This window comes from Paroedura picta, chromosome 13, assembly GCF_049243985.1.
Source record: "Paroedura picta isolate Pp20150507F chromosome 13, Ppicta_v3.0, whole genome shotgun sequence".
In the NCBI taxonomy this organism is placed as follows: Eukaryota; Metazoa; Chordata; class Lepidosauria; order Squamata; family Gekkonidae; genus Paroedura; species Paroedura picta.
In genome coordinates this window covers 16,126,124-16,145,536 of record NC_135381.1, presented here as the reverse complement: position 1 = coordinate 16,145,536, position 19,413 = coordinate 16,126,124, and the positions used below count along the sequence as shown (strand labels likewise).

General features: G+C 48.1%; 2 protein-coding genes and 1 long non-coding RNA gene across 4 annotated transcripts in view; 1 reads left to right on the top strand and 2 right to left on the bottom strand.

The window, feature by feature from the left end:
* Positions 1 to 226: 226 nt before the first annotated feature.
* SLC7A4 (solute carrier family 7 member 4) lies at positions 227 to 12,283 on the bottom strand. Of its 2 annotated transcripts, none has more exons than XM_077308286.1 (5): positions 11,701 to 12,283; positions 7,786 to 8,854; positions 6,667 to 7,346; positions 5,928 to 6,036; positions 227 to 1,977 (listed from the first exon to the last, which is right to left on the bottom strand). In XM_077308286.1, exons 2-5 carry the CDS (start codon positions 8,765 to 8,767, stop codon positions 1,769 to 1,771), a joined length of 1,980 nt encoding a protein of 659 aa, XP_077164401.1. In that variant the 5' UTR covers positions 8,768 to 8,854; positions 11,701 to 12,283; the 3' UTR covers positions 227 to 1,768. The 2 variants fall into 2 exon arrangements, with proteins under 2 accessions (XP_077164401.1, XP_077164402.1); XM_077308287.1 differs by having other exon boundaries at positions 12,017 to 12,283.
* A 2,133-nt stretch (positions 12,284 to 14,416) lies between these two features.
* On the bottom strand, positions 14,417 to 19,354 carry LOC143823129 (protein DGCR6-like). Its single transcript, XM_077309101.1, is given in 6 exon segments — positions 14,417 to 14,850; positions 15,577 to 15,717; positions 16,394 to 16,494; positions 17,185 to 17,345; positions 19,091 to 19,273; positions 19,275 to 19,354. Coding segments are annotated over 6 exon segments (735 nt in total). The 5' UTR covers positions 19,340 to 19,354; the 3' UTR covers positions 14,417 to 14,766.
* LOC143823130 (uncharacterized) overlaps positions 18,718 to 19,413 on the top strand; it is a 39,096-nt gene continuing 38,400 nt past the window's right edge. The window contains exon 1 of the long non-coding RNA XR_013226386.1: positions 18,718 to 18,872. This is a non-coding gene — a long non-coding RNA (uncharacterized LOC143823130). The remainder of the gene's footprint in view (positions 18,873 to 19,413) is intronic.

Below are 19,413 nucleotides of genomic sequence, written 5' to 3'. Positions count from 1 at the left end.
ATTCCTGGCAAATAGAAGGGGAAGAAATGGAGATAGTGACAGATTTTATTTTCCTGGGCTCCAAGATCACTGCAGATGGGGACTGCAGCAAAGAAATTAAAAGACGCTTGCTCCTGGGGAGGAAAGCTATGGCAAATCTAGACAGCATCCTAAAAAGCAGAGACATCACCCTGCCAACAAAAGTGCGTTTAGTCAAGGCTATGGTCTTCCCAGTTGCAATGTATGGCTGCGAAAGTTGGACCATAAGGAAGGCCGAGCGTCAAAGAATTGAGGCTTTTGAACTCTGGTGCTGGAGAAGACTCTTGCGAGTCCCTTGGACTGCAAGGCGAACAAACCAGTCAGTCCTAGAGGAGATCAGCCCTGACTGCTCTTTAGAAGGCCAGATCCTGAAGATGAAACTCAAATATTTTGGCCACCTCATGAGAAGGAAGGACTCCCTGGAGAAGAGCCTAATGCTGGGAGAGATCGAGGGCAAAAGAAGAAGGGGACGACAGAGAATGAGGTGGATGGATGGAGTCACTGAAGCAGTAGGTGCAAACTTAAATGGACTCCGGGGAATGGTAGAGGACAGGAAGGCCTGGAGGATCATTGTCCATGGGGTCGCGATGGGTCGGACACGACTTCGCACATAACAACAACAAACCACTAGAAAGGCCCCATTTAAATGAATAGGAACTGTATGTCATACTCTGGAAAGCACAACTTCACTTTAGCAGGACAGGCACAGGAAAGGGTTGTGGAGGTCTGAACCCTTCATTGGAATGGCACTCCCTCTGCTTGGGTATCCCCGACTGTAAGCTCCTGGACAGCTCTTCTTTGTCGGCCCCAAGCCTTCCAGACCATTTCCACACTGGAGGCTTTATGCTGGGCTGCAGGCTGGAGTTTGAGTTGAGGCAGGTTGCCCCACCTCTTCCTGCTCCTGTACGGGGGAGCATTTTACCCAATGCAATTTGTCCGCCTCAGATTTGTGCTCCCACATGAGAGCTGGGCAGCAAAGTTCCCAGTGCGGAAATGGTCTTTAGAGTCTACAATAATGGGCAATTTGCATGTGATAGGAATGGTGCCTTTGGAGCAGCTGCTGTGGCTAATGTGATGATAAAACCTGCATTGGCTGTAACTGAAGCTACATGCAAACATTACCCAAGAGAAACTCAAAAGAATCTGAAAATGCGTAGTTCCTTTTGCCACCCAGATTTGCCATTTCTGCTGACCACAGGCGGTATTTGTGGAGGACAGAAAAAGGAACACCCAGCTTAGAAAAGGTTCTTGCCTAGTTGTCATCTCAGCTCTGTTCTGCAAGGAAAAGCCCAGTCAGCCTGCCTCGGTATCAAGTACTTGACAGGTCTCTGCCTGCAACCACAATCTGGATGATCTAAACAGGTCACTTTCCTCCATTGTTGACCAAATCCTTGTTACAAGAAGGACAAGGAGATATCTTAACTTCACATTAGAGCAGGATCCCAGCGGAAGATGCCGTGAACGGATCAGGTATCACAGATATGTGGCCACAGAAGGGGAGAAACCTACAACTGATAGAAGCCCAACTCCAAGCTGGATCACAGAACAGAATGGGCAGGCATCTTGCAAGGAGAAAGGTAGCACAAGCAAGAAACTTAAAACCATGTCTTTCTGCTTCACTGGGAGTAACCGGCCACTCCCAAAGACTTCCTGGCTGGGTTGGAAGAGGGCTGTTTTCTCCACAGAGCAAAGGTAGGGTTGGGCTGGGCAGGGGATAGGGGGAAAGTCTCTATTTGTTAGGATTTCCCAATCATCTCTTTGCTTCTGCTTCTTCTTCTTCTCCATCTGCTGTTTCATCCAACCCTTGAGATGGCTGCGTGCTGGGCTGAACCGTCTGGACGGTCTCTTCGAGGCTGCTGCTGGGGAAGACCACGTAGCGGGCACTGATGACATGCCCCTGGGCCTCCCGCAGGTTCTCTTTGCTGTGCCAGATGCCATAACCAAAGTAGACCAGCAAGCCTAGGGCAAAGAGGAACAGCAAGAGTAAATGCAAACCCAAACGTATCACCTTAGGTCAAAAGCATGCCATGATCGCTTTCTGCAGGCCCATAACTGGATCATTGATGCTGAAGAGCATGAAGATTGCAGGGGGAGGGTAATAAATTAGTCTGAATCAGAAAAGAAAACTCTGTATGTTGAATATTATTACAAATCATTATTTTGAATTTACTTGGATCCAAATTACTTGGTTTTCCAGGTGTCCAATTGCTCCTTGGGGTAGAGTTAGCATCAAATTCTTGGAGTTTTGGGGAGGATGGAGTTTGTGGAAGGGACATATTATATTAGTAATAATACTTCCTGTGATGTCACATCTGGACCAAACAGCTTACATCTCCCATAGCCATGAGATAATTTCCTCCCACCAAAACTCTACTTTTAAACATATATTCCCGATCTCATATGACTGACTCCCTGCACCCTTTGGGAGGAGCTGTAGCACACTGGAACAGACTCCACTTGGCATGCATAAAATCCCAGGATCAATCACCGACATCTCCATTTCGAAGGATCTGTCAGTAGGTGGTGTGAAAGACCGTTTTCTGCTTGAGACCCTGGAGAGCCGCTATTAGACTGACTAGACAAGACTGTCCATGATGGGCCAATGGCCTGATTCAGTATAAGGCAGTTACACGTGTTAATGTGTCCTAAATATCTGTGCTGATATAACTGGCTGCTATCCAGTTTTGTTCCATTCAAAAACATCCCCTCAATATGACCCCTCTCAAATCCCCTTCAGTTTTCTTTCAGAGTTAATTCTGAAGAGTCATAGGAAGACACCAGCCAACAGCCGTCCAATCCCTCTTTCAATTTCCAAACAGCCTTTTGCCTTGAATGTCTTTGTAGGTAAGAATCAGGTCCTAACAGCAGGCCATAGGAGGAACAGAAATCCACAAAACATTAACCCTCTGTAGCCACTCTAGGATTTCTGAGTCCCCATTTTCTTCAGGGGACCTGATCTCTGCAGTCTGGAGATCAGCTGTAATTTCAGGATAACTCCAGGCCCCACCTTGAGACAGGTAACACTACTTGAGGCTCTAGATTCTAGAACAACCACAGATTAATATTCTGCAAAAGAGGAATTCCTTCTGTCATTTGCAGATGTATGATCACTACCTCATTACTGACAATAACAAATTTTCATTCAGCTCTATGGTATATAATAGGCATCTAAGCAGCTGGAGGCAGGACTATAATGCTGGAGATGCATAATTCTGAAAAAAAAACCTGGTAGGGAAAGGAAAGAGGGAAGATAGCAAGGCTAATACAACACTACTAATTGAGTACAGAAAATGCTGCAGTGTTTTCTCAGGACCTTCACCTTGTGTAGAACTATGAGAAGGCCAAGAGGACCAATGACAAGACCCACACCAAGTAAGATAATGACATGGAATTCCCGTCATACACCCAGTGAAGGGAGAGTTCCTATAGCCCTGCAACAAGCTCTTTGCCAGCACTAGCCATGTCTCAAAATTCTTCACCTAAGAGAAGCTGCTGGTGGGATCCCTGCAGTGGTGCTCAAAATGGGGCTGGGAAAGGCACGGTAGTAGAAAGAGAGCGGTGAGCAAGGGCTAGAATGGGGTACAAACCTGGCCAGTGCCACTGACTGCAAGTCACATCCGTTATTCTGGAATCTCACCCACCAAATGCCAAATCGTGGTTACAGTGTAGTGAAGGGGAAAACCACTCTGCACATGCCTGTTTGCAGTCTTGCACCTTTGAGAAAATCAGCTATGATCTTCCTTTCCATCTGCTCTGCCTGCCTGAGCATTGAATACCCTCTTCAGTAGTTTAAACCTGGCTTTACATGTTGAGGGAGGCAAGCAGGTGAATTGGCAGATGTGAATAAAGAGCACATGCTCAGTTGCATACATTCCTGTGCCAAAAAGAATGAATGAAAGAAAGAAAAAGCCATGCAATACCTTTTATTAGGACCAATGAAAATGGCATAAACCAGTGAGCATACTTTCAAATACTATAGAGTTTTTCAGTAAGCAGAACTCAAAAGCTTCTGCTTTTTGGCTATTGCATCAGACCTCCTGCCACATTTTTCTGCTTTGAGAATAGTCCTTCATACAAGCCAGCCACTGCAAGGTGACTTTCAAGCTATGATGGAAAACAACAACCAATCAGCCAGCTAACTGAGTGCTTCCAAACACTGCCATTTAAATCCCTCTGCCCAATTTGCTCCTCGAGCCATTTTCTAAATGCAGACAGGGAAGCTCCCCACAAAGAGTGTAAGATTTTTTGTCTTCTTGCCCTTGCTAATGTTAAGGGGGAGAAACGAACAAACTAACAAGGAAAAAGGAGCAGAGGAGAAAAGGTTATGCAACAAGAGAGAGACGAATGGGTTAACTGTCTGGCTCTCTTTCAGCTTCCTTTCTTTGTCCTTTGCAAGGCAACTGCTAAAGACAAGTTGCACATTTCCACGGGTATCACCATGAAAGGGCTGTAGGCTTTTCTTTTATGAAATCTGGACATTGGGGGACATATTTCTCAGGGGCAATACCCCTACCTGCCCCCATAGCTACAAGCTGAGTAGTGTGGCAAATATAACATATATAATACAGCACCATAGGGATCCAGTCGCTAGAAGGAAGCAGGAAGAGCAGCAGGTCAGCTTAAACTAAAGACAAAGGTAAACCACCTAGTTGACCAGGAAGTGCTTGTTAATCATTGACTCAAGTCCCAGACAGGCCGAGACAATTACACTCAGTGAGCATAAGGGAAAAAAGCATGCTGCCCTAGTGATTAAATGGCAGCCTCCCCCCACCCCCAAGCCTGAGCTCCAGCAGCAAAGGACAGCCTCTGTAGCTTGTCACCTTAAAGGCTACCTGAACAATATGCTATACGTCACTATACAGGTGGTGGAAAGTGCGTCAAGCAGGGCTACCAAGAGCCATCTGGGCCTCTCTCCATATGACGCTGATCCAAACCAAACAAATCATTTGGGTGACTCTTACCATGCCTCTTTCATAATAAAAGGATCCACAAAACCCTCTGTCTGTGTATATGTGGTAGGCATAACAAATCAGGAATCTCAGAATTGGCCACAAATTTCAGGATGATCATGGGAATTCCAAGGACATGAATGAATGAATGAATGAATGAATGAATGAATGAATGAATGAATGAATGAATGAATGAATGAATGAATTATTTTTTATCTGCCCGTCCGTCCGTCCATCCATCCATCCATCCATTTCTAGAAACTGGCTTGCGGCCGTTCACAAAACAAAAAACAGTATCAATTAAAAGTACTCCCAATAAAACAATGTAAAATACAAATACAAGATGGCGGTATACTAATAACTTTAAAAATTGCTCGCCATATTCCGGGCATCAGTCTTAAGATATAAAAGATGTGAAAGGAATTGGAATATCTTGGCCAAGGTTATCTCCTGCAGACCTTATGCTATTTGCAATGGAAACTAAACTAAGTTCTAACTTCTTTTCCTGTCCACAGGTGAGGATCCTCTGGGATTATAGCTCACCTATCAGTTCCCCTGGAGAAAATGGCTCCATCTCAAATCCTGCCCACTCCTGGCTCCACCCTCAAAGTCTCTAGGTATTTCCCAACTCAGAACTGGCAACCCTATGTTTATTTATTTATTTAATTAATTTATTATTGGATTTCTTACCCACCACTGTTGGCAAGCCATCTCGCAGAGATATTTTGAGATTAAAAATTAAGTTATTGCATGTGAAAATTCATCCAATTTAGAAATTGCTCCTCAAGCTCTACTACTGAGAACATGACCAACTTCATTTCAATATTCTTGTTCACAGCAGAAGAGAGGAATGAAAAGAAACTGGTTCGCATTGCATTGGGTGGGCTGCCTCTGCACTCTTCCTTCTTTTCCAGAGGGGCGGGGAAATAGTAGAGGTACAGCAGCTGGTCCCCAACTCACCTGCAATCAGCCAGACAGAGAAGCGTAGCCAAGTCATGTAGTTGAGCTTCAGCATGAGATAGATGTTGAGGAGGATGCTCAGGGCTGGAGTCAAGGGCACCAGGGGTAGCTAAAGAGGGAGAGAGGAGACCAAGGTGAGATGGACCAGCTGTATCAGTTCATGGGATTTTCAGCAGGGTTGGGCTGAAAGAAGACGGAGGCCCCCAGTTGCTCGTCTAAACACTTTCTCTGGAAATGCAACATGAGCATTTCCCCAAGTGGTGTCTGTGGTGTACCCCCCACTGCAATAAGGAACATATCTCATTTGCTGAAGGAAAAAGTTGAACAGCTGGAACACAACCAATGAAGAAAGGAATTTGTGGCAAGGAATTAGTGAGGGATCAGGCTTTCCAAGGGCATGCTGTTTCTCTCAAGGGAAGTGAGGTTGCTCTGCAGACTCGAAAAACAGCATCCCATTCGCTGCTTGTCTACTAATGAACATAGCAGCTCACTGTTTCCTGTGGCCAAGTTCCAGAAAAACCATGAAGTGATAATTTACACTCAAACAGAGCTTAGGACAAAGCAGTCCTGTGCCTGCCCTATCGGAAACAGACTGCGTGACAAAAGCACTTATTTCCTGCAGTGGTGGCTTGAATTTACTGTCTCAGTAGGACAAGAGAATGAAAAGAGGGGCCCCTGCAAAGTATTTAGGGGATCAGAGACCTTGCAAATCCCTTCTCAGGCTTTGGCCCCCAGTTACCTGGAATGTCTGTTTTTTCTTTTGCTGCTCGTGAACCCCGATGAGAGCCAAGCTGAAGACAAAGGCCAGGACGAACAGTGTGATCAGCAGGTTGTAGCTCCAAGGGGGCAGGTGGAGCTGGTTCTTCCCAAACACCAGGATGGAACACAAGCAGAGGGCAGACACCATGAGGATGATAACAGCCACTGTGACCACTTCTCCAGGGTAGAAATCACTGAGGAAATCCAAGTAAGGATCAAAGGCGGCCTTGAGCTGTCCTGGTTCCCGCTGGCTTTGGGCCTTCTCCTTGCCCACCAAATTCAGCTTGTCAGAGAAAGATTCATACTCTTTTGGTTCACTGGCCCCAATGGTCTCTGCAGATGTTGGTGGAGCATTCCCGCTCTCCGAAGGCGAGTTTGAAGCCTGGGACTTTCCCCGTTGGAAGCGCAGGACGATGACGCTGGCTGCTACAAAGGTGTAGGCCAAGAGGGTGCCAATGGAGAGGAACTGGACCAGGGCCTCCAAGTCAAAGATGAGGGCCAGAACGGACATGAGGATGCCAAACACCACAATGGCTACCACGGGGACCTGGGTGTGTGGGTGTACACGTGAAAACACCTGGAAGAAGAGCCCGTCCTCTGCCATGGCATAGACAATCCGCGGCAGAGAGAAGAGGTTGCTGAGGAGAACCGTGTTCATTGCTGGAAAGAAACAGGAAAGACGCATGTTCAAAAGGACCACCCACTCAACCCTTCCCTCTTCCAAGCTGCCTGAGACGAAGAGGGACAAACTGTACAGTACTCTGACGGAACATTAGGGCTGCTTTCTGGAACAGACCACCCAGAGAAGTCCTGCACCCTCTCCCTTGCAGAAGTCCCTGTGCAGTCCTTGGGCTGAGCAGCCATTGGCTGGCAAAACAACAGCTAGGTCAAAGGCTTTTGTAATGTGTAAACAAAAAAGGTGACGGCCTCCGTTCTGTCTATTCTACAATGAATGAGGAAGAGGAGAGGAAGAACAGCCCATAGCTGCCAGGAGGGCCATAAGAGAAGGGAGTTTCAGGCTTCAGGTGGCAGTGCAGGTGATGAGAAGCTAAAATAGACTGAGGGAAAGCCCAAACCCTGAACCTTAGCCCATACTCACCACAAATGGACCCAACAGCCACAATGAAGCCAGCCCAAGAGTAACCCCTTTGGAAAAAGGCATCCGCTAGGGCAGATTCAGGGTCCAAGGATTTCCAAGGCACCATCAGTGTCAAGACCGTGGAGACGAGGATGTAGGCCCCAGTGGCAAGGCCCAGTGAGATGGCAATAGCCCTGGGAACAGCTTTCTGAGGGTTCCTGGCCTCCTCGCTCGACGCAGCGATAACGTCAAAGCCCACAAAGGCGTAAAAGCATGTGGCAGTCCCACCCATGATGCCTGAGATGCCATAGGGGGCAAACCCCCCTTCAGCTGGGCCCCAGTTTTGGGGCTTAGCCAGAATGAATCCCATCACAATGATGAAGAGGATGACTCCCATACTGATAGCGGAGAAGACGTGGTTGAGCCAGGACGAGACTCGAGCCCCAAAGGAGATGAAGGCTGTTGCGATGAGCAGGATGCCCGATGCCAAGAAGTCTGGGTAATGTGCCAGGAACGGGACGCTCCAGGTGCCAACATGGGTCTCGGTGAAGTTCTTGATTTTGTGATCGAAGATGGAGTCCAGGTAGCCGCTCCACGCTCGGGCGACGGCGGCTCCGCCTATCATGTACTCGAGAATGACATTCCAGCCAATCAGGAAGGCCCAAATCTCACCCACAGAGATGTAGGTGAACATGTATGCAGAGCCGGTCTTGGGCACGTGGGCACCGAACTCGGCGTAACAGAGAGCAGCAAGCAGGGAGGCGAAGGCAGCAATGATGAAGGATATGATGATGGCAGGCCCTGCAATATCCTTGGCGACCGTGCCAGTGAGCACGTACAGGCCAGAGCCCACCATACCCCCAACGCCTAGCAGTGTCAGGTCAAAAGTGGTCAGGCATCGGTTGAAGGCCGTCTCCATCATGTCATCCTCCAGCGTCTTCACTCGATTCAGCTTCTGGCAGAAGCGGGTAAGTTCCGCAGAGCGAGGCAATCGGCTGACCATCTTGGTAGCAATGGTGGGGGGGGCCTGCCCTTCCGCCCCAGCAGTAAGAAGGTGGAACACTCTCACCTTAGTCTTCCGCTTGAAAGTCTATCAAAGATGAGAATAGTTAGATTTATGGCTTGTTTTATTTATTTATTATTATATTTATATACCGCCCTTCTCGAGGGCTCAGGGCGGATTACAGGACACAGGAAAAGATACAGATAACATATGGTAACAGATGATAACAGCAATAACATAATAACAATAATACCTTAACATGATCATAACAATAACATTAGAAAATAGAAATTGCAAGAGCCTCAGCTCAACTCTTACTGGGACCCAGTGGGTAAGGCCGATTAGTGTCAAGTCATAGTGCTAAACTGAAAAACAACAACAACAACAACACAACATTACTGATATTTGACATGTTGATCCACAAAGGATCTGCGGTGCAGTTCTTAGTTGCTGCAAATTCTTTATTAAGGAAATGACACACATGAGGTCTTCTAGTGGGGAATAAATATACACAGGAATGCCCTGAGCAACCGTTTTTGTGCAATGGCACAAATCTTGCCACTGTTCTTCTCTGACATTTCCTGTTCATAAAGCATCTCTAAGGTGCAGTTTAAAGGTAAAGGTAAAGGTATCCCCTGTGCAAGCACCGAGTCATGTCTGACCCTTGGGGTGATGCCCTCCAGCATCTTCTTGGCAGACTCAATACGGGGTGGTTTGCTATTCCCTTCCCCAGTCATTACCATTTACCCCCCAGCAAGCTGGGTAATCATTTTACCGACCTTGAGCCAGCTGCTGGGATCAAACTCCCAGCCTCATGGGCAGACAGCTTCAGACACCATGCCACCACTCTGTGCCACAAGAGGCTCTTTAAGATGCAGTTTAGTCCCTTAAATATCCTTTCCTGCCATTTGCTTCACATAGTAGCTATTCTAGCATCTCAACTGCCCCTCCCCAATACATCTTGTTGTAAAGAGCCTTATTTGAGCCACATTTGTTCTCTGAGCCATATGTTGCAGACCCTTGTGACTGAACAATAGCTCTCCCACATACCTTCCAATGCTGGGAAATAAGAACAGTTGCCTGCCTGTGCTTTTGATATTCCCTTTCCTAGGGTAATAAGCCTCTTGTGGCGCAGGGTGGTAACGTAGCCGACATGCTGTCTGAAGCACTGACCATGAGGCTGGGAGTTCGATCCCAGCAGCCGGCTCAAGGTTGACTCAGCCTTCCATCCTTCCGAGGTCGGTAAAATGAGTACCCAGCTTGCTGGGGGGTAAAACAGTAATGACTGGGGAAGGCACTGGCAAACCACCCTGTATTGAATCTGCCAAGAAAACGCTAGAGGGCGTCACCCCAAGGGTCAGACATGACTCAGTGCTTGCACAGGGGATACCTTTACCTTCCTAGGGTTTCTCTGACATAAATGTCTCCCCACAGTCTGTACCACTCATTTCTCTTTTTGAATTGTTATATGCTCTAATAATGTCCTTTTCAATGGCCTGCCCTGTCCTGCACATCTAAATGATCTTTTTAAAATAAAAATGATTTGTTCAGAACATTTCTAGAAGCACGTTCTGCTTCACAAACAGCTTGCCGCTACATGGCATCTCTGGCTGGAACTTGAAGAATATTTTCCTGGGAGGAAGGGCCACTGAATCAAATAGGACCTACGGTAGAGTAGATCTCCTTGGGATTTTTCCTTCAGTATTCCCGGGTATGTATTAACATGCCTAAGTACTAAAGTCAAACTCACTGCTATCCGTTTCTGGAAATTAATTTCTAAACACCTGGGTGATGAGGGGAAGTGAAGCTTGTAGAAGGAGAATTCTAAGGCAGGGGTAGTCAACCTGTGTTCCTCCAGATGTTCATGGACTACAATTCCCAAGAGCCCCTGCCAGCAAACGCTGGCAGGGGCTCATGGGAATTGTAGTCCATGAACATCTGGAGGAACACAGGTTGACTACCCCTGTTCTAAGGGATCACATATGAATGATCCTCATCCCACCGAAACCTGAAGAAGAGGTAGGAGTTGCGCTTGGGTGTCAGAAAGTTAAGGACACAAGCCAGGTGGGTAGGATCAGCAGCTGCCTACACCCAACTGTTCTCTGTTGTGCCTTCAACTTTTGTAGTCTGGTCTGCTGGGGATGTCAGGGAGAAAGAAAAAGGGCAGGGGGATCACTGGGGGAGGGGCAGGACAGGTCTTCTGTTTTAGGACACCTGACTGGCTATTATGGAGCACTGAAACGTTATTGGAATTAATTGCTTTTTGGACTATCTAATCTTAAATCACTGCCCAAGTGCAGAATCTTGACCTTTGCTGCAATCTTTCCCACTTCCCTGCCTTAAATATGTGGAAAGCTGGCTTTGAAGAGAGGTCCCCCCCCCCACATGTACATTGGAGAAAATACTGGAAAGTGGAGAAGGAATCATGGGAGGGTGTTCTCAGGTGAGACAACTCTGATCCAGGTGAGTTGGAAGCAGGGAGAAGGGGAAAGATGGCAAAATCCCCATGTTTACTAGCTGGGGGTGGGTGCCACTAGGTTGCCTGCCTCTGGCATGATGGGGTAGAAAGCCATCCAGATGTCGGACCTTTCCCCCTGGTAGATCTCCTGGGGTTACGACTACACTCCAGAGACCAGTTTACCTGGAGAAAATGGCCACTTTGGAAGGTGGCACCTCATTGAAGCCCCTCTACTCCCCAAGCCCTTTTCTCTGCGGGCTCCCCCCCCCATCTCTCCGGAGCTGGCAACCTTATCCCCTGCCCCCCCAATGTGCAGAGTAGACTTGGCTACAGACAGCCCTTCCGCTGAAGGAAAAGAATCCTGCACATGCTCACACGCACACCTCGTCCACAGGCTACTCAAAATACACCCCGGGTGTCCGTTTCCCTCCAGTGCAGGTGTCTCTCTCTCCCGAGGGCCGCGAGCCTGGCTTACCTGAAGCCCGGAAGGGGAGAGTGGCCGCCGCCGTGGCTAGGAAGGGTGGCAGGATCAGCACATGCCCCACCTTGGACAGCTCCCTCGCGGCCCCGGAGGCTGAGGTCTCTGCCGGGCACATCAGCGCCCGGGCGTAGGAGAGGCCGTTTCCCACCAGCAGGGAGGGCTTCGCTGGGCACCTGCCTGCCTCTGGCTCCGGGCCGGGCGCTTGCGTGGCACTCTGCCCTGCCCTGCCGGAATGGGCTGTGCTGCCCGCGCTCGGGATGCCGAGGGAGCCTCTCCCAGGCAGGGGGAGCTGCGCCGGGGCCCTGCTTACCTGCCTCCGCGGATGCCAGCTGCCCTCGGGGCCTTCCCTGCGCCTGACAGCGCTGCGTCACGGCTTATGATTTAAACATGAAGGCAGGCAGGCGGAGCGGAGAAGGAGCCGCTGCTGCCACCGCCGCTAATCCCCGCGCAGAACTGCTCAGCAAAGCCATAGGTGGGCGGAGGATGCTCCCGCAAGAGGAACAAGCGGCCACCAGCCCAGAGGGAGGCTGGCTGGGCATCGATTGCAGCCGGGTAAAGAAGTCCTCCCTTCTTTTCTCCACCCCTTCAGGGGAGAGACTCAGGGCGTTGGTTTGCCTCCCCCCCCTCCTGTGACGTTTTCACAAGGGCTGAGACCCAACAGGGGCAGCTTCCACTGTAGAAACTGATGCAAAACACTGTAGAAACTGATGCAAAAATAGTATGACTCTTTAGATCTCTGCCTGTCTTGATTTACAGATAGGAGATGCCCACTAGCTTGGTAAATGAATTTAGGGTGATCCAGTCGTGTCTTTAAGGCAAAAGAGGTTCGGAGGTAGTTTGCCAAGGCCTGCCTCAGGATCATGACATTGGTATTCCTTGGTGAACTCTCATCCAAGCACTGGGCAGGGATGACCGTGCTAAGCTTCCAAGAGATGAAGTACCCAGCTGAAGGACCCCCTGTATTGTAGTTAGGTCTAAAGAGCATGAGACCTATGCACAGTGAGGAGAAATCTGCCAGTGTCTATTGGGCATATTAAATAGAACCTCCATGTTCAAAGACAGTATACCTCAGATACCAGTTGTAAACAATGAGAGCCATCATAGACGACTTGTGAACTTGCTAAAAACATTTGCTTGGCACTTAGAAACAGAATGCTGGCCAAAATGGAATATGCTTGTATTCAGTTTTTATACCAGAAGCAAATGAGAGGAAATCCTCTTGTTCTGTGATATCTGAAACCCTGCTCCGAGGAGTCTCTGCTTTCTTATGTCCAATTCCCCCCCCCCCCCCATTCTGTCCTTGGAAATTCTCCAGTTCTAATCAGAGTACCAGGAGAGGCTACAGTGGTGTCCCCCAGATTAACAACAGTTCAGTCAGCTTTTCCACTGTATTTATTAAAACACCGATACCATACCCTTCCTTTTAGCTCAAGGCAGGTTACAAAAGTGTAAATACTACAAATTGAAACCTACTAGAATAAAAAACCTTGAATACCTTCCTTCCTCCCCCCCCAAAAAAAAGGAAAAAAAAGAGGGGGGAGGAGATGCCTGTTCATACACCATTAAAACCCTGGCAGACAGGCAAGCCTCTTGAAGATCTCCAGTGAGGGGTTCCCCTCATCTCCTCAGGACCCCATTTCCGAGGGGGCCCAAGCTCCAGCCCATGCCAGGTGGGCTACCCGCCTGTGAGGGGACAACCAGCAGGTAGCAGACTAAAGGACCTAATTGGTATTTGGGAACTTCAAGGAGCCAAATGTTGCTGGCAAATATTTTTGTGAAAGGCTACAGGAAGTATTTCTTTACTTACTAAATTATGGAATTCACTGTCAGGAGAGGCCTTGACCACAGATGTCTTTAAAAGGTTAGGCAGAGTCATGAAGGTGAGATCCAGCAATGTCTAACCTGGCCATGGTGACTGAAGGAAGTTCCTATCTACAAAAGCAGCAAATCTCTAGCTATTTTCACATGTTGAATAATGTGCCTTCAAGGCACTTTACCAATCCTTTGCAACTAGATTTTCCAAACAAGGCAATCCAGATTGTCAAAGTCTGATACCCAACATGTGTGAAAGCAGCCTTTGAACAAGTGTTTTGGGAAGCAGCAACAGTGGACAGCCTTGGCCCCTATGGCCTGCTTGTTTGGCTCTGAAGGTCAACAGGTTGGCTTTGGCATGAGACAGCATGCTAGACTAGATGGACCACTGGTCTGCTCCCAGCAAGCGTTTATGTTATGTTCCAGGTGTGCCCAATTAGACATTTAAGAATCATCAGCAGAGGCACCCCCAACAACCCCTCCCCCCTCATACGGCAGCCTGTCGCAGTCAAGATGCTGATGCTTGGAAACATTTTTGGCCTTTAATATGCTACTGCAGTTGAATTTGCTCTTTCTTCAGGTCATTGCAAGGATTATATACCACCTGTGTGGATGGTATATATAAAAAATCTAGTTCATCACACTGCCTAAAAAAACATACATCACAGGATAGTCTTCTCTAATTGGCAACAATTCTTCGAAAGGTTTTTCTCATTATCTTCTACCTGAAAGCCTTAACTACGGATGCCAGGGTTTGCATACAGGATCTTTGTCATGTGCTCTGGCACTAAGATACTTCCCAATGTTAATGCTACAGGCCTCTGACAAATGCCCCCAAACATGGGCTCATTCTTTTCCTCCACCCCTCTCCCCAAAAACATAAGAACTCACAGAGATATTCCATAGGGAAACTAATACTGTTTACTGTCTGTGTCACACACCACATTTTCCAATGTGGGAAGTGGGCAACAGCAATAATAAATAAATGTTAAAAAACCACAAAGTAAATAACACATAAATACAGAATCAACCTCGTCTTGGTGGGTCTTTGAGAATTGTGCGCTTTCAGACTGCCCCCTTCCACTGCCCAGCAGACAAAGGGCAATTGCTAGTCTTTGCCTCTGCCGTCTGGCAAAGGTACAGGATGTGGTTTTTACATAAAAAGAATCACCCCCTCCTCCCTGGATCAAGACACCTGAGAAGGATGGCTAGAAATGAGAAGCAAGCAGTCTAAGTGTGGCCTCCCTTTCAAGGGAAGGGCCTTCTTGGCAGAGATTCTCTTTGCTGCAGTTTTTGAATCAGTTCCAGCAGGTTCATTTGCAGAGTCAGTTCCTGTCAAGAGAAAATAACATTTTTACTTCAGAAAGACAGCATGCTCTGCTCCCCCCCCCCTCCATGTGGTAGATCACTTGTGACGTGGAAGAATGTATCAACAAAAGAGGCTGTGAAGGTGAGAGACTTGTGTAGAGCCTGGCTCCTTGTGGCAACAGAGAACAATGTTCAGGAAGCCAGGCAGGCAAGTTTATTCCTTCCTCTTAGGAGCATAGAATCTAGAGCAAGAGAAATTATAATGCCACTCTATTCTGCATTGGTTAGGCCTCATTTAGAATATTGTGACCAGATCTGGGCACCGCAGTTAAAGAAACTCAAACATGTTCAGAGAAGGACTACTAGGATAGTTGAGGGGTATGTGTAGCTTGGAGAAGAGGAAGTAAGAGATGATATGATAACTGTGTTTAACTACATAAAAGGTAGACTTGTTGAAGAGGGGGCCAACTTGTTTACGGTAGCTTTAGAGACAAGGACTAGGAGAAATGGGTTCAGAAAATGTTTTCTAACAGTAAGGGCTGTTCGTAGATGGAATACGTTGCCTCAGAGGGTAGTGGAATCTCCATTGTTGGAAGTTTTTTGGAAAAGACTAGATGAGACCCTGTCATGACTGCATGTTTTTTAAGTCCTGAGAAAGTGTGTGTGTGTGTGTGTGGGGGGGGGGGGGGGGCTGGATGACCATGACAGGGTACTGAGTAACTGTGACTTCCAACCACTTCCTGCACAGACCTGTGTGTTCGTAGTGACGTAAAACCCCGATACGCCAGCTTTCTCCAAGGTACTTTGCTGGTCAATGACTTTCTGATCCAGTTCCAGGACTATTTTCTCATCCATCATGCGCTGCTCTTCATGAATTCGCTGCTCCATGGCCTGAGACAAAGGAAAAAGGATAGCAGAAAACTCACCCTGAGAGAAATCTGACAGAACTGAAAAGGACCACAAAGGTCACCAAGTGCTGCAAAACAGCACTGCCCATCCACTTTAGACTGACCTACACGGTGTTGGCCACTGTGCTTCTTGCAGAACTGAGTGAACTGCAAGCAAAGACTTAAAACAAAAACACCTCCTGGCAAGTTTTGCCAGTGAAATAAATAAATAAGTACATGCAAATAAACAAATGCAGACCCACTTGGGTCAGCTGCTACTGGGATGTGGGAAATCACCCCTTCCCTGACTCCATCGCCATGGAAAGCCCAATCTCAACGGATTTTTTCCCTCCATGTTGTGCAACCCAGTGAATCTCCAACTTTCCTCTCCATGGGGAGAGGAAGGAACCTGTTACGATGGTGAAGAAACAGTTCCTAGTCCTACTTGGCCACAACTGAGGCCAGATATATGGATAGAAGGTAACTAATTGATTCATTTATTTTCAGATTTTGGGGGAAAATAGCTAGATTACTAAAATGTATATCTGGTATAGCTCTCGGTCAAGAATCAAAGTCAGTTATCAGTAACATTATCCAACTCTGTTTGAACTAGAGAGAACCACCAGGCCAAAGAACACCTCCTTTAAGTAGGCAGCTCCTGGGGAGAAGGAAGGCCTTACCTCTATTTCCTTCTGATGAGCAGCTTTCAGAAGAGGCATATTGTGAGGCTTACAGCACTGCTGGGCTTCTTTGTGTTTATGAAGCATCTCCTGCTTGAGCACTGGCAGTTGACAAAAGCAAAATCACATCATTTGTTTCTGCACTGCAATTGCTTCTGTTTAGAGTAAGTTTAGAGTATTGCTTCCCCCCCCCCCCCTTCAAGCAAGTTTTAGTGGCTGGCTGCCGGCAGGAAGGGAAAGAAGTGTGAGGGGAGAGGCAGAAGAGCCCAGCAGTCCTGGGCCAACCATGGAGTCAGAGAGTAATGTACTTATTTTCTGCATATTAGAAGAAGAAGAAGAGTTGGTTCTTACTAGCTATCAGTAGTATTACTAGCTATCAGTGGTTCTGGTTTTTGCCCTGACTTACCTGTTCCTTCAGGCCCAGTTGGTTAATTTAAATCGGAACAATTTAATGCTACAGAACCCCACCAACTATCTCACCTGCAAGATACGTGGCAGCATGCATGTGATTATGCGTGGGATGAGAAGCACGATTCCAAGCACATCTAGTACACAAATTTGAAATGATGCCCAAATCTTCATCCTGCAACCATTTTCTGCATTAGATTCATCCCTTCAGCATTAAATTAGCGTGTGCACATTTTTGTGTGTGCCAGTGGTACCTATACTTCTACAACTCTTTAACTACCCTAATTGGCAAGTACGAGAGGACAGCTGTAGGTTAACCAATTCATGTTAAGTGATCTTGGCCATGGGCCAGGGCGGAGACAATGTCCAGGATCTCTTCTTACCTCGGTGTTCATGATGTAGCTTGAGCCGCTGGTTGTAGAGGTTTTTCTCTGTCAGGTGCTGAATCTCAAGTAAGCCCTGGACAATGTGGAAGACTGTCCCATCGATGAGAGCCAGTGCCAGGTCACTGAGGATGGTATAGGACAATCGCTGCTGGGAAGAACTACAGGGAAAACAAAAGATTGTAGGGAACCATGCTGGTTTTAAGAAAACTCCAAACACAACAGCTGTGCATGTTTAAAAATTAGGATAAAACTAAGTTCCACAAAATAGCAGCCTTTCAAATTCCCCTCAAACTTCTCATCAGCTGTTATGTTCAGTATTCAAAAGAGAGGAATGGGACAAGAACAAGAAGCATATTTCTGGAGAAAGCAATGACATGTTTCTTTAGTTCAATTATATTTATCCTACATTGTTTCCAATGGACTCATAGCAATTTCCAAAAACTGGAATAAATAAAACAGAAAAACCCACAGAATGTATAAGGAACAAATATAAACTTCCTTTAACTGTTTGTATGAAATGCCCTCCTAAAATGTAGTGTTGTTAAATGGTACCAGTGGATGTCCACCTTACATGCTTTAGACAGGTATTCCACAAGGAAGGAGCAACACAGAATCTGCCTGTCTCATCCATGGGATGTTTTCAACTATCAAACCATAAGCAGAACTAAGCTTGAGTCCAGTGGCACGTTTAAGACCAACAAAGTTTTATTCAAGATGTAGGCTTTCGTGTGCTTGTACACTTCCTCAGATAAGGAAATGGAAATTACCCGACCACGTATAGAAGGAGACAATAAATGAACAGTAAATTAGCAAACAGCATCTTTCTAGGGAATACTTTTAGAATGCTTTTTTACGAGAACTGTACTGCTGAGAGCAGTTTAAATGCCTTTTAATATGATATAGCAGAACTTGGTGTGCGACCCTTTGTTTCCAGTTTGATAAGTGAAGTTTAGATATTCCAGTTAGAATGGGACCCTTTGGCACGGGGACCCCCTGCATAACACCCACCCATCTTTCCACCCTCCTGTCCACATCCTGCCGATCCTCTAGATTAGATCTCCTGTTCTGTTGTGGCCCGAAGATGAGCCAACGAATTCTAGGATCCACCACGAGGAGCCTTGAAACGAAATGCCCCATGCGCCCGGCAGACTTAAGCGGAGGCGGCAGCCCCGTTTACACACCGGGTCTCCAGAGGCCCCGAAGGCTCGAGAAGAAGAGGAAGAAGAACCCCATAAGGCAGGGGTAGTCAAACTGCGGCCCTCCAGATGTCCATGGACTACAATTCCCAGGAGCCCCCTGCCAGCATTCACTACCTCTGTGAGTGTAGAGCAGGGGTAGTCAAACTGCGGCCCTCCAGATGTCCATGGACTACAATTCCCAGGAGCCCCCTGCCAGCATTCACTACCTCTGTGAGTGTAGAGCAGGGGTAGTCAAACTGCGGCCCTCCAGATGTCCATGGACTACAATTCCCAGGAGCCCCCTGCCAGCATTCGCTGGCAGGGGGCTCCTGGGAATTGTAGTCCATGGACATCTGAAGGGCCGCAGTTAGACTACCCCTGCCATAAGGCAACACCACGTTCCCTCAGACGGCCTAAGAACCGCCCGCAGCATCACTCTCGCCTCCCGCAGCAGCCCGTAAAGTGGATTTACGCCCGGGAGGCGGGGCGAGGGACTCGCGCGGACAGGTAAGAGCTCCCCTCAGGGCCACACCGGCGCGTCTGTTGTTATTATGACGCATCGTTAGAAAGGACAGGTGATGATTCAGTTATTAACCGGCTGGGCCGCCCCCTCTCCCTCCCTCCCCCTCGACGAGCAGCAGGCTGAGGCACAACCGGGGCAGCCCAAGACGACGCCCTCCCCCTCTCCCTCTCCCTCTCCTCCCCCTCATCTCACCTGACCTCACCTGGGCAGGTCCTTGACCAGCGCCTGCAGGTCGGAGAGCAGCTGGTAATGGCGCGCCTGCTGACGGGCCTGCTGGTCGCCGCCCGAGGCCTCGGCCTCTTCCCCGCCGTAGGCCGCCCTGAAACGCTCCATGGCCGGCGGCGACCCGGCCTCCGCCTCCGCCTCTTCCTCTCGCAGGGCGGCAACCGGGCCTGCTCCAATCGCTCGGCCCGTCACGTGAAGGAGAGGCGGGCCCGGTGCCTCTGAGCATGTGCAGATCCCCCGGGCCCTTCCCGGGAAATGGGGACGGGCGAAGCGACCGTGGAGGTTTCACGGGGATCGGAG

Coding starts and splice junctions, on each gene's coding strand:
- SLC7A4 (XM_077308286.1), bottom strand. CDS start 8,767: ATGGTCAGCCGATTGCCTCGCTCTGCGGAACTTACCCGCTTCTGCCAG. Junction 7,347..7,785: donor GGCTGTTGGGTCCATTTGTG/GTGAGTATGGGC, acceptor GTTTCTTTCCAG/CAATGAACACGGTTCTCCTC. Junction 1,978..5,927: donor CTCTGTCTGGCTGATTGCAG/GTGAGTTGGGGA, acceptor TCTTTGCCCTAG/GCTTGCTGGTCTACTTTGGT.